The 14,102-nt window shown below is 38.5% G+C and overlaps 1 protein-coding gene across 15 annotated transcripts in view; it reads right to left on the bottom strand.

The window, feature by feature from the left end:
- Positions 1–3,937: 3,937 nt before the first annotated feature.
- LOC137297128 (sarcolemmal membrane-associated protein-like) overlaps positions 3,938–14,102 on the bottom strand; it is a 94,424-nt gene continuing 84,259 nt past the window's right edge. For 3 of the 15 annotated variants that reach the window (XM_067829126.1, XM_067829125.1, XM_067829131.1), the window contains 5 exons: positions 12,057–12,176; positions 11,700–11,775; positions 10,581–10,740; positions 8,562–8,696; positions 3,938–8,270 (listed from right to left, as the gene is read on the bottom strand). In XM_067829126.1, the coding sequence (XP_067685227.1) occupies positions 8,172–8,270; positions 8,562–8,696; positions 10,581–10,740; positions 11,700–11,775; positions 12,057–12,176 (590 nt within the window). In that variant the 3' untranslated portion in view covers positions 3,938–8,171. The remainder of the gene's footprint in view (positions 8,271–8,561; positions 8,697–10,580; positions 10,741–11,699; positions 11,776–12,056; positions 12,177–14,102) is intronic. The other 12 variants (XM_067829130.1, XM_067829129.1, XM_067829128.1 and 9 more) reach the window with 7 other exon arrangements.

The raw sequence follows: 14,102 nt of genomic DNA, 5'->3' as shown, positions 1-14,102 counted from the left end.
CTTTAAACACTCGGCTTCCCCACCGCACCTATCACATGTCAGCTGGATGTGGGAACGTCCGAAGTGATGTAGGTCTTCACCACCTCGGTAAAACATCAGCTAACAGGTATGGTTCTGATAATACTGGAATCATGATCAAGATAAGCCTTGGAGTCGAACCCACCTCACTGACCGTGAATTGCCGCGCCTTAACATGGTCACCCGTGGTCCTGTACTGCATGGTTATGAGTGAGTGGGTTTGTCCTGATACTTCAGTAGCATTCTGGCATGTCCACTGAAGTGCCCTTATGTGATACCCGCTGACATGATTGACAGGCCAAAGATCAGCATCCACAACCAACCAAGGGTCAAATCTCCAGACTGGTTTCCCTGGTAATACGCAAGAAGTGCAGTGAAATACCTTAGTGTTTTCGGTTCGGCAAAACCGAAAAATAATGAATTAAGAAAGCATTGTCAAACGACTTTTACTTTGAACGGCCGTCCTTTCGACAAAAAGTTCATAGATGTCTTTATACAATGGAAATACTACTACCTCATACTATATCATGTGCAGTCTTATATTGACGATTTCCATTTAACGAAACATGGTTTCTAAATATGAAGGTAATATTGCTGAAATTCCAAATCCCAACGGCAGTGTTACTGAAATTCATTGCACGGTGCATTCAATATTGTTCAAGGCTCTACGGTCGTGTTTTAACGAGATAACTCGTGAAAAGTGATACTGAGGCTTGGAGGGTGGGGTAGTCTTTTGATTAAAGCGCTCGCTCGTCATTCCGAAGATCTGAGTTCGATTCACCGGATGGGTTCAAGATGCAGAGCCCATCTGTGGCGTCCTCGGTGGTGATATGTGATGGAGTATTTCCAAATGCGGCGTGAAACTAAACTCACTCACTGCAATCATTCCCTTTATCAAACACCGGTCCATTTGTGTCTCGGATAATACAATTATAGCATTGCCAAACCTCCTGCTACAATTACAGCATCACCAAACCCACTGATACATGGTTGACGAGATTACTGTACGACTAGACTAGATCATGTAAGTAACTAGATCATGACAAGAGTACGCAGTGCACTGGAATAAAGTTAATGATCGTATGACCCTTTTTTGTTTACCAAGTCGTTATGGTAGAGGTTGTTTTCATCAGCCTCACAGAGCATTCATCTGTTCGACAAGCATTACATGTGTAGATGACGTCATCATCAGGTAACCCCATAAGCTCTTGTCAATGTACAGTTAACATACTGTATTTTCACTGCTGGTGAAATATCACCAGAACATTGTCACCAAGTAACTCTACAATTTCATCATGGGTATATATCATACAGCTTGACAATGTGAGTCTATTTTCCTTTTTATTTTGTTGGAGAATACTTGAAAATTGCAATGACTGTTTTAAGAAAGCGTTATCAAAAACGTGTAGCCCAGTTTCAAAGCCAATATCGTTTCAAAGGAAAAAATATCGCCGTTTGGAACAGATGCATCCATTGGTTGGCTTATTTAACGCAGTACTCTGTCATATTCCAGCTATATGGCCATCTGGGCTGGATAGTCCTGTGTTTGACATCATGGGCATCTGTCTACATAACTAGCATATGATGACATACATCGCCCCGTGTGACACCTCCAATCACAGGATCTTCTTGGGTGTCAAGCTTTATGGCCATACGATGACATACATCGACCCGTGTGGCACTCCTACCAAAAGATCTCCGTGGGTGTCAAGCTTTATGGCCATCTGGGCTGGACAGTCCAGTGTTTGACATCATGGGCATCTGTCTTCGCAACTAGCTTACGGTGACATACATCGACCCGTGTAGCGCTCCTACCACAAGATCTCCGTGGGTGTCAAGCTTTATGGCCATCTGGGCTGGACAGTCCAGTGTTTGACATCATGGGCATCTGTCTACGCAACTAGCATACGATGACATACATCGACCAGTGTGGCACTCCTACCACAAGATCTCCGTGGGTGTCAAGCTTTATGGCCATCTGGGCTGGACAGTCCAGTGTTTGACATCATGGGCATCTATCTACGCAACTAGCATACGATGACATACATCGACCAGTGTGGTACTCCTACCACAAGATCTCCGTGGGTGTCAAGCTTTCATTCGGCTCACACACTCGAGTGGATGTAATATATAAACTAAGAACTGAGTGATAATTGGACCGAGAGAAAATAGAAAAGCAAAACAGCAGCAGACAAAAAGTAATAATTACATGTGACTGCAGAGCTGAAACTTAACCCATAGAAATAACACCAGGTTGTTTGAACAGACGCATTATCAAGCGAGCTTGCTCAATATTTATTATACAGTGCCATTAGATACAGATCGGTGATTTCATGGGACTTTCGGGTAAATACAACTGTACATTGAGAAATATATTAAATCTCGCCGTCTCCAAGAACATGGACGTACGAGCGAGCTATCGTCGCCCAACTCTACTTGTACAAGTACAATTCAAACACCGTTGTCTCGAAGAAAAGGTGTGGTACTTCGTAAGCTTTCTTAAATCATTACTTTTCGTTTGTGTCGAACTATGGTTAACTCAAGGTTAAGTCTCACTTCGACACAATAATGTTTCATTGTACGATCACTCGAAGTAATAGTGACTGAGTGTGTTTATTTTTCGTCGCTAATAGGAAAATTCCAGCAATATCATGTCGAGGGACACCTTACATAGACACGCATTGTACTCATGTGGGGAATCAAACCCAGGTCTTCGTTTAGACCAGCGAACGCTTTGACCACTAGGCTAACCCACCGCCCCTATTCAGGGAATTCAAGTGAATAAATAATTCAGCAGTGCGATAAACTGACACCAAGCCTCTTGACCCGAAAACAATGTCCCATGTCTATTGATACCACCAACCGCCTCGACTAACGACTTGTCTCTGAAATGAACATAATACTGAAAAAGAGTTCATAGTAAAAAAAATCTAATAAAATGAAATGGAGAACTGAGACTTCTTTCATTTCCAAAAGCTAAGGAAATCTAGTCTTGCCACATTTTCTAGACTTGCGTGGGCCTTTTTGGATATATTTGCTTCAGGGTATATACGACAGACTACCATTGACCCTGCCCTACATGAGACGCGCCCACCACATCAAGTGCATCGACAGGTCTCTCTGGTTTCTGATAACTGAAAATTTAAGCCATCAAACGCGTGATAAAAAGTTACACAGTTGTCACAAGGGACATTGCCATGCTTACGGATTACACCTTTTGTTCCTTGTTAACGGAAGCTGAGAGGGGGAATGTGATCTATTAACTCTTAAAATCACTCTCCACTGTGACATTTCCCTGTTAATGGATCACACGAATGATCTTCAAAATGCGGATATGGGGGATTATAGACAATTCAACACCGACATGGCTGTGCCCACGTTGTTCAATCGACACGAGACGTGTTCTACGGTAACACGACACCGCAGCACCTTGGAGAGTCACGTTCATGAGGGGAACACAGCGCTGATGTTACACATGGGTTTTAATACTGAGCAAACCCTGCTGAACTTTTCTCGTCATTTTGTGTTCGTGTACAATGAGCGATGTGACAATACAAGTCATTTACGTACCCGAGCAATGCCATACTGTTGTCCCACAGTCCAGAATGCAGGACAGAATGGTTAAAGCCATTACATAGCACAATTGAAACAATAAATAAATAAAACAAAAAAAATGATCCAAAAGAATCTAGAAGACATGGTCATGTCGCATTTGCTGGGCGCAACATTGAATCCCACACCTAGAGACCATATAATCTATTAACCTGACCTCCCGGTCTCGTTTGTCGCCTCTCATATACAAGCGTAATTATAAGTTACTATAGATCAGTGCTAACTCGGATGTTCACGGGTTCTCCAAACTTGAAGATTGCAACATCAACAGAAACTAAATGCACACATCAACGACAAAACACAACTGTACGTATTTAAACAACTTTTTATTCAAAGACCGTATTTGATCATTAATATACCCTTCAAGTTCCAGTTTTCATATGGTAACAGGAGGGCTTGGACAGACATGAAACTCAATCCATACAAAATATCAACGCTGCAGTGATTTTTGTAATCTCATGGCGGATGTGGTACACTCGTCTCTGACACTTTTGTGTTGTAGCAGACAGAAGAAAGCCGTGACCATGGGAATAATACACATGAAGACACGGCAAGGAAGAGTTCTTGCTGCAGATGAAAACAGATCACTGTGGCCTTGTTTTTAACAGTCAAAGTTAACTAGTCCTTGTGCTGATGTTCTTTCAGATGACAAACTACGCTGTAGTGTCAAGTTGTCTAAACTGTACAATGTAAGGAAGTTATACTGTGGATTTACATGTAAACATGCAAATGAAAATGACACCTACAAAGCCCCAAATGCTTCATTCAAGTAAATGACAGAAAATTATTGTAAATAACAATAGGAAATTAATGACCTTATCAAAGAAATGCATAATACAGACTGAAAGGTGCAACTGCAAAAATGAGTCAGTCATAACAAAGACAAAAACAGGAGCATCGTACAGCAGTTATCAGACAATCTGGTCCAGTCATTTGAATGAAGCATTGAGGAGGCTTGAGGTAAACGTTGTTGCTTGCCACAACTGTTACTAGGAGCCCCCTCCTCCCCCACTCCATTAAACTACAAGCATACACAACCCGATACTCAAAACCCCACTCCCACATCACAACAGGGACAAAACTGGAGGGAGGAGGGTGTGTGGCAGGGTCATGTTCTTGCCCCAGTGTGTTCTATACTAAACACTGACATTTCAAACAGTCATGTAAGCACACTCAGGTCTATCCTACTGGTCCATAGAGTATAGTCCGTCTTATTTTTGTTATTTTCCCTATTCTGTTTGTTAGTTTTTTGTGAAAGTTATTTTTGTTATTTATTTTTCAAAAAATAACTTTAAATCAAATAAAGTTCAGAAAATAGACCATTTATATTGTATTATTTTTCAAGTTCAAAATGTTATATTTTTTTCATCAAGTAAATCTTACATCTTAAAAAACAGTGAAACACTTGATACACTTACTCTAGTGAAGCATGCATGATCAATATGAAATGAACCATTGAAATTCAGCATCAGGTAACACCACCAGAGGAAGAATAAATCAAATTCATGTTAACTTATACCTGTACTTTTCACAATATTTTGGGAGTCTCCTACATCCTGCATCCTCAGTTCCATTTTAGGTCAACATCCTTAAAACATAAGGCAAAGTAACTGGTCATTACTGATTGAGATATTTTAAATTGAAAGCAAAAAGAATACCATTTAACAGATTTACTTTTCCTCAAACATTGTAACTCAAACATTATAGCATTACCAATATGGAGTGTTTCCAATGATGGTATAAGAATAAACTTGGATACAGGCAGTGTAAAACTGAGGGTTGGTGGGCAATGGTTAAGAAGAGATGAATATGAGCATTTAACATGAACAGACAAAAACCAGTATCAGGAACATATGTAAAAGAAAATTCAGAAAGAATGGTACCATGAGTACTCTCCTAACAACAAAACAAGGACTTCTTCCCCAAATGATTATGTGACAGTCCAAACAATACAACTTCATAATTTGAAACACTGAGGTCCAAACTCAATAAATAGCTGAACACCAGAAATTATATGTCAACAACTAGGTTCTTTCGAAAAAGTAAAGAAAAGACAGTAATTACATGTATTTGTCGATAGTTCCCCAAACTTAAAACAAGAGTACTCACAGTCAGACTGAAAATGTAATGACAGTGAGAGACTTAGCCTACCACTGTCAGTAAAATAAGGTTGGGGGTGGTTTATGGATATGTAGCTATGAATACAGATGTGTGATTCATTCACTGAAGAAAATGGTGATATTTCACACCAAGATGTAAACAGGTTGAATCATATTTGGATAAATGAAAAAAAAATTAAAAAAGGATTTAAGATGTTTCTTTCAGATCAATGTAGTAAATCATTTCTTTTGCTTGTCTGTACAGAAACAAAGATATATTGGTACAAAAACAAAGCATGAGAATATACATTAAGAAACCAATTAAATAACGTTTTCCACATGTCCATGGTCCTTTTTAATGATAATGGTAGTCACTGCATTTCGTGATGCCCTTCTACCATTGTCTACATATTTACAAATGTTACATGTTTAGGTCTAAATATACATCTCCAATCAGAGCTACGCCTACACTTAAATATCTTTCCGTGTCATACAAATAGTCGTTCAAGTAAGAAACAAATATACACCTATATACACTGTTTGTATTTCTGTACATACTGTTCTGGCACCCATGGTATGTTGTATATTCAAATATAAGTATACTGTATATGAGAAATATGCAGTAATTGTAACTACTAACTTTCTGGACATTGTGGACCTGATTTCCACACCATTTTTTCAAATTTCCATGTTTTTTTTCAATGTGCAATCTATAACTTTATCATTTAAACTCTTCATATTCAAAGCCAACAGTTAATACAGGGCACAGGATATAGAATTTAAAAGAAACAATTTTCTTAAATTCAACAAATTCATATACATGATTCACATATTTAAAGTTTTTATCCTACAAATCAGTGTGAAAATCAGGCCTCAACACCATTATGCAGCACTTTCAAAAGGAAAACAAAGCATAACAATTTATAAGCACTCTATGTCAGGACTAACTATCAACAGCATGAAGTATCTACATGACTTCCCTTGGTCTTCATGACACAGTATTCTCCTGAGATAGACCAGCCCTGGCAGGGACTACACTGATGATGCCCTACACAAGCTGCTGTCTGTCTAGATCATGCTCCATCCAGCAGTCCTCTGCCCTCCATCACGGGTGATGACAACAAAGAGGCTAATTCTTGCCCTTCGATGACAAGTGGCCCAATTCTACTTGTTGTTCATAGGAATCAATTGCAACTTATGACATCTGAAGATGTGGATGGTGTATGAATAAGGCAGGATTGCTGATTTGGACCCAGATTTGGACCCTTCTATCAGCTTTAAGGGCCAACCATTGATCTTAGTAGCAGTAGCAAAGACGTGATTCTAGACAATAACCATTTGGTAATTCTTTCATTACATTTCCAGTAAGTTTCCAAAACAAGCAAAAAGAAAAAAACAAAACATTTTTTTAGTTGACCATTTGTTGGAAGAAAAGGGAAACTATTTTTCAGACCAATAAATATTTTTGGGGAAAAGGTTTTGTCTATAAAATGGTTGGTCCCTTCAGCCAAAGGACTGCTGCAGCAACAAGAATCTGTTAGACAATGTCTAGACACTGTACTGTCCTTTATGAATCACTAGAACCAGACACACCAACAGGTGGAGCTTGTGGCATCAATCATATTATCAACTTTCACACCATACCACAAAACTGTGCATGTGTCAATATATACACAATGAGGCGTGATGACAGATCATGTGACAAGCATGCATACAGATGCGCAAGTGTTGGGTGGCTGCAGTTTGGGAAGAGATGGGAAGATGGGCTACTGCTGGATACCATCCAGCTGCTGTATCTAATGGACAGGACAGGACAGTGTCTACAGGTTTGAAGGTCAATAGAGAGACATAGAAATGGTGCTTCTGTAACAAGCTGGACTTAATCTAATCATACAAAATTTAATTTAAGCTTTCAAAAAAAGTATGTTCTGATTCCTATGATGTGTTGAATCCAAAAGCAGCTAATGTGCGTCTTTGAATTGTGTCCTGTAGAAGTCTATCGGTGAAGGCTGACATCTGTGAAGGAGACCATGTTCCATGTCTGTCTCTTCAGATGTATGGTCTCCACAACACAGTCAACAACCTTGTAGAAAACCAGTGTTCATGAGGGTGGTTGCAGATGAGAGAGAGCCATGCAGAAGATCTGTACAAGTATCACAATGGCTTCGGTTCTGATAGACACTGACACTGACCGAGACGTCCAGCTATCACGTCACCACCTCAATCCCCAGCTGTGGAGAACCACCCAAGAGGAGTCCAACACCTCCTCCTCCTTCAGGTGAGGCCGTTCCTCACACCACCCTCTGCCACCATGACCGTCCTGTGCGTGGTGGCCCCACCCTACCTTGTAGACGGTGGGGCTGGTGGTTGGGTGTCTGCCTGAGTGGGAGAGAGCACCAGATGATGTTCACAGGTAAGTAGCTAGGATGTGGTATGTATGTATTATGATGTGGTGGCGGTGAGCTCAGCCAGTGTAGGGTAGAGCGCCACAAGGAAGGCAAACAGGAGCATGAGAAGAGGTATACTGGAACAGAAGGACAGCTGCAAACAAAGAAAACACCAACATTTATAAGTCTGGAATATCATAGAATATGTAGGATAATCTTCTAATGACTTCTTTCATGGATATTTTAGCATGACTTTCAGATGCTAATCAAAACAATACAACATAATTTCTTCTCCAAACAAAATGACGTTCCTGGAATAAACAAAGTATGGCCATGATGGGATTTCAGAATGATTTCTTTCATTTTCCATCAGTGTAACAGTCAGAGAGTTAGATCAAATAATAATTTTCAAGAAGATATTGAAGCTGTTCTGTGGGTCACTGACCACTTTGCTCTTGTCCGCTAGTTGTCGATAGTCTTCTAGCACGCCATCCATCTCTTTCTTGAGATGGTCGATCTCAGCCACATACTCGTCACACTTGGTCCTCAACTGGTGCAAATCATCCATACATTTTACTCTCTGGATATTGAAACAAACATTCAAAATGCTCACTTGTTTGAAACATGTCATTTAACATTTACATATGTTCAGTGCAAAATTTTAATGTCAAAATTATGTATGGAAGTCATGAGATCCTTGTCAAAACTCAAATTTAAGAGTTAAAGATCAATGAGGGTCCTTGTTTTGTTCCAGATTATACAGGAAGTAAACCATTTATCAAATAAGTTACACAGAGAAAGGATTCAAACATTCAAACAATAAAAGCAAATCAGAAATTTCTGCAAAATGGCATCAATGTGAACAAGTGATTAAAATCACAACATCTTAGTCAATGCAAATTTCAAATTGGATCAAACAAAACAAAATATGTTCCACTTGTGCATGCAGATCACATAAACTGAGGTCACACTAAAACTACATCTGCTGAATAAAAAAAGTACTGACATACTTGTTAATGAACAACTTTGTAATTGTTACTGATGATAAGATGAGAAAGGAATGCATGACACACACACTGTAATGGGACAGATGAAATCACCATGCTGTGAATAACTAACATGCTCCACTCAACGCTGGTTATTACTTCCAAATAAACATCTTGCTCTTTAGATGATTCCACTAATAATTCATGAGCTCTTCTTTGTAATGTCTAGTTTGGGAAAGTCATATGAATGACAACTTCACATGAGAGACCCGCACAATTTACTAAATTACAAAAAGAACAAAACACTCATTGAAAATGTATTTTCCTAAACAAATCTTGTATGGAAGAGATAATTACTTTGATGATTAAAGAACAATTACATATAACAATTTAAAAATTCAGTTTTGTTTCTAGACAATAGATTAAGGTTCCTGGGGGCCAATCAAAACAAGTATTAGAGGTACAGAAGCTCACCTTTATTTAATGGGACTCATGACATGGATATGACATTGATATCAAGTTCTCTGAACTTTTTTCACCTTTTGAGACAAACTGTAGTATAAAACAGAGAGTCTGAGAAATGGGTGTGTTTAAGTATTCCTGACAATTTTCAAGTGTTTTTATATTGAAATGGGAAACTTAAGTAATTTATACAAAACTGATTTCTGTCACTGCTGGCTATTTTGACATTTCAAAAATTTAAAATCTCATTTTGATTACTTGAGACCATTAGTTCTGCAGAAAAAAAGATAGTAGACACAAAGGCTCATCTTCAATAAAATATGTTGGATCAATACCCACTTTGAAACTGGGAACATGTAGATTTTTAAGGAGTGGACTTAATAAGAACAACTTTTCATTCTGTGCTAATGTATGAGTATAAAAGTGAAAGATTAAGATCTGTTTTGTAATCTTGTTTCAAACTGTCAAATGCAACATATACAAACATTTGAAAATTTATGTTCCTAATTTGGGTCAATCCTTCAAACTTACAAAGATATATTTCAAAATCATAACTTGAATTTTTACGAATTGATAAATTTTCACGAAACGTTTACCTGACCTAGTGAGTGATTAGGTTTGACTTAATGCTTTTTCCAACATTTTTTCAACCAAAAAGTTGCCTTAAATATCTGAAACACACAACATACACAAAGATATTTCAAATCATTTGAAAAGATTTCTACAATACACATCTAATATTCATCAAAAAATAAAAAACAAAAAGATAATTCTATCAACATCCAAACACCAAACAAAAGACATTCCCAAACTAAACATAAACTATGTCAGATTCCAAAGTAAACAGAAAAGTGCCAAACGTCAGCCAAATAAAACTTTTCAACCAAAGAAAGCTGCTGCTGAAGCTGCCAGCAAACACGACTGATTGCATGGTGAAATACCTGGGTCCCATTTACATGAGGCGTGCATGTAGTGGCGGAGCTGCCTGCTGCTGCTGTTGTCAGACCAGGCCTCACCTCCTGTTTGCTCTGTTCTGCATCTTTCTGAGCATCAGTCAAGTTGAGTCTGTAGGCAGACTCACTCGACTCCAATTTCTCCTTCAGTGCTTCCAGATTCTTGTAGGATTCTTGAAGTTTATTGTACTCTGAGGAGAGTTGGAGATTTTCTCGCCGAGACCTGATCAAGAGAGAATATATTGTAACCTCATATAAAGCGTCAAAGACAGAAACTGAAACTTGGATCTTCTAACTGGCCAAAATATAACCCAGAGATCAGGAAAGGCATTTTGCACATTAGAATGAAAAATGGCCCCTTAACATTTTGAAGTTTACAGTGGCTCATTCCAAATTCCAAAAATGGCTAGTAATCCTGAAAACGGTCCATTCTCAATCCCAATCCCTAATAACATCTTGCACAACATACCCATCCACACCAAAATAAGCAGAAGATTAAAGTCCAATTCTTTATATCATCAAACAGAACATACAGAATACCATTCTTAACTAAAAACATTTCCAAGATCAACAGCTTCTGTGGATTAGAACATCAATACAGATTTACAGAGAAGAATGTGATTAATATTTTGAAGTTGCGAAAAGGAGGAAAACAGAAATATCTGAATCATTTATTTTCTAGCAGTAAAGATGAAATCCTTTTTTTGCACTAGTTTTATTCACATGAGTCGGTACATTCAATTATTACGACACAGAGATTGTACATTATACAAGGTTGTACATGTTGAAGAATCATGACACCTCAGCCCATGCTGCCAGCAATAGTATCCATTTGCTCACATTCATTTGGGTGGTTGTTCATTCTATAATCATTCCTGTCTTGGAAGTTAAACACTCTAACAACACCCCCAATGTACCATTACTGCAACATAAACCCCATGGCTAAATAAACAATCAAGAATCTCAAATACCAAAAATTACAGGAGTGACGGCAATCTTTAGCTGCTCTTAGCAATATTCCTGCAATTTCATGACAGGGAACCATAGAAATGGGCTTAACACATTGTACCCATGTGGGGTATCAAATCTGGGTCTTCAACATGATGAGTGAACACATTAATCACAAGGCTACACCACCGCATCAAAAGACTATTGGCAATAAAAACCAGAGGTGACACTTACATTTTCATCTCAGCCTCTATTGCTTGTATCCTCTTCCTCAGGTTGGCACACTCTTCCTTCAACGCCATGAATTCTGCTGGAGATAAGACGAAATTACTCACACTGGCATCTCCAGGAGGTATCATGGCATGGCCGATGGTGCTGGATGTGCAATGATCTAAACGCAAGACTACTTTCAGAGAATGAACATCTTACAATGACATCATAGCAGTGCTATGTAATGAATAATGTGGATGATGTCGAATAACAAGATTCCATTCCAGGAAGGAAGAACAATGCTTTCCAAAACACTGACAACCAACTTGACATTGGCAAATACAACACAAGACTGGGCCAATAGAAGGGAGACAGCATTACCTCTCGTGCGAGCGGACTGACGACTGGAAAATGAATCGCTGCGGGTATTTTTGGATCCATGAGAATCTCGTTTGTCTTTTTTCTCCGTCTCTAACTCCTCCTGGAGGTGCTTAAGCTTGTCTAGAGTGAGACAGGATACAAATACAAATAGTCTTAGAAAGTCTTGCACTAAGTCAATGGAGTAACCTCAAAGTCTAGTACCCATGCTGTTAGCCGACATGCTATTTTAAGGCTGGCCATGCGCTCTCCAAACTGACCCTATTACAATAGGATTTCATTCTCTTTAAATCTATTCAACACTCTAAACCCTTTTCATGCTAACTTCATTCCTAGACCCTAATCTTAACCTTATCAATTACGATAGTAACCTGAATGAAGACAGACTGAATAGACATCCTTGCTTCACCCCCTCATTTGCCTGTACAACCCATGCATATGTTTCAGCTACAGAAAAGATGCATCAACAGACAGAAGAACCACTTGCAGAGGACAAACTTTGCCATCCTCAGATACCCAGGCTTCAAGAATCTCCATCAAAAGAGGATAACAGTATACTATACTTTGACTCAATTTGATATAGTGATCAAAATGTCTTTTACACAACCTTGAGTAATGATCTTTCAGGCAACATGTAATGGCTTCATAATTGTTGAGGGGTAAACTAATGTGATGGCTTGAATGCATAAACAAGCAGCGTGTAGAATTGTAATTATTTATATATTTGCATGAGTCATTCCAGCTACAAAACAGGGCATCACATCGATGTGGAATGAAAGCCTTAGTGACGCAGCTGTTAGAAAATCACCAGCTTGCTGAAACCCGGGAGTACTGGAATTGTGTTGGCACATCTTAAAACATTATGAGGGCAAATCTGGAATTCAAACCCACAATCATTCCCTGCACAGCCAACTAAACCAATAATCCTGGGGGTCACCTGAACCCTGATTTGTAACAGTATGATTGGGCAGTCTTATTTTTATTTCAAACATAAACAATATTACTGAATTCAGGCCTTTTTCAAACTGGGGGCTCTTAAAACCAAAATAAATTGATATCAATAATACCTTGAGTCCATTTCAAACAAACACATCTCACATTTAATTTACAACCATAAATTCATGCATGGAGGGGTGAAACAATTTATTATATCAATGTGGCAAGGTAGTAATATATCCATCATGTATATTAACAGAGACTTATGGAGTATTTCTGAGAGATCGAAACCACCTGGGTAACTGAGAAGGTCTGTAGAACCAGCTGCCAGACCCAAACAGTCAGGCATCAGAAACAACCAGAGCTTGGGGTCAGACATCATGCAGGTATAGACAGGAGGGAGACAAACTCACATCCAATGTTAATGAAACAAAAACTCTGCATGGAATGGCATGAAATGAACTGATGAACAATGACGATGGAAGCATGCATTCTGATTACACATCTGTCTAAACTGATTTCTGCGGCCTTTATAATGTCCTGTTTGCTAATAGTTACGCCATGCATGATAATATGAATGTCGTATTTTGATGCACATGCTTGTTACAATGTATACTTAATTGTTATTGATACATTGTGTGATTACGAAAATTGTGATTTTTCCTTCAATAAACTGACAATATTACTTTGGTGCAAACAAAATTCCTGAGGATGAAAATACATGAAAAAAGATTTATGACAAAAAAGGTTCAACAGTACATGAATCATGAGACAAAATGATCTTATAAAAATTCTGACACTTCTATCAAATATGTGGGAATTTTTAGTAAAAATATTAATTAAACTTAACCTGATTCAAACTATTTGCAACTCTCTCGTTTCTGTGGTGTGTTTGCTTTTAACAGTAAAAACATCTCACCTGAACACATCCCAACATATAATGGTGTGTATATGCAGTAGTGGGTTGCATTTCAGGTGAGATGTTTTCACTGTTCTTGGGGAATATAACACAAATGTTTCCACTGTATCTTGGGTTGAGGGAGAGAGAAGAAAATAGTAGTCAGGACAAAGAATACCTGACACAGTTTACAAAGAACTGAGCAAGACTAATCA

The sequence above is a fragment of the Haliotis asinina genome, chromosome 9, assembly GCF_037392515.1.
Source record: "Haliotis asinina isolate JCU_RB_2024 chromosome 9, JCU_Hal_asi_v2, whole genome shotgun sequence".
NCBI lineage: Eukaryota > Metazoa > Mollusca > Gastropoda > Lepetellida > Haliotidae > Haliotis > Haliotis asinina.
The sequence above is the reverse complement of the archived record's forward strand: the minus strand, read 5'-3'. Positions and strand labels throughout refer to the sequence as shown.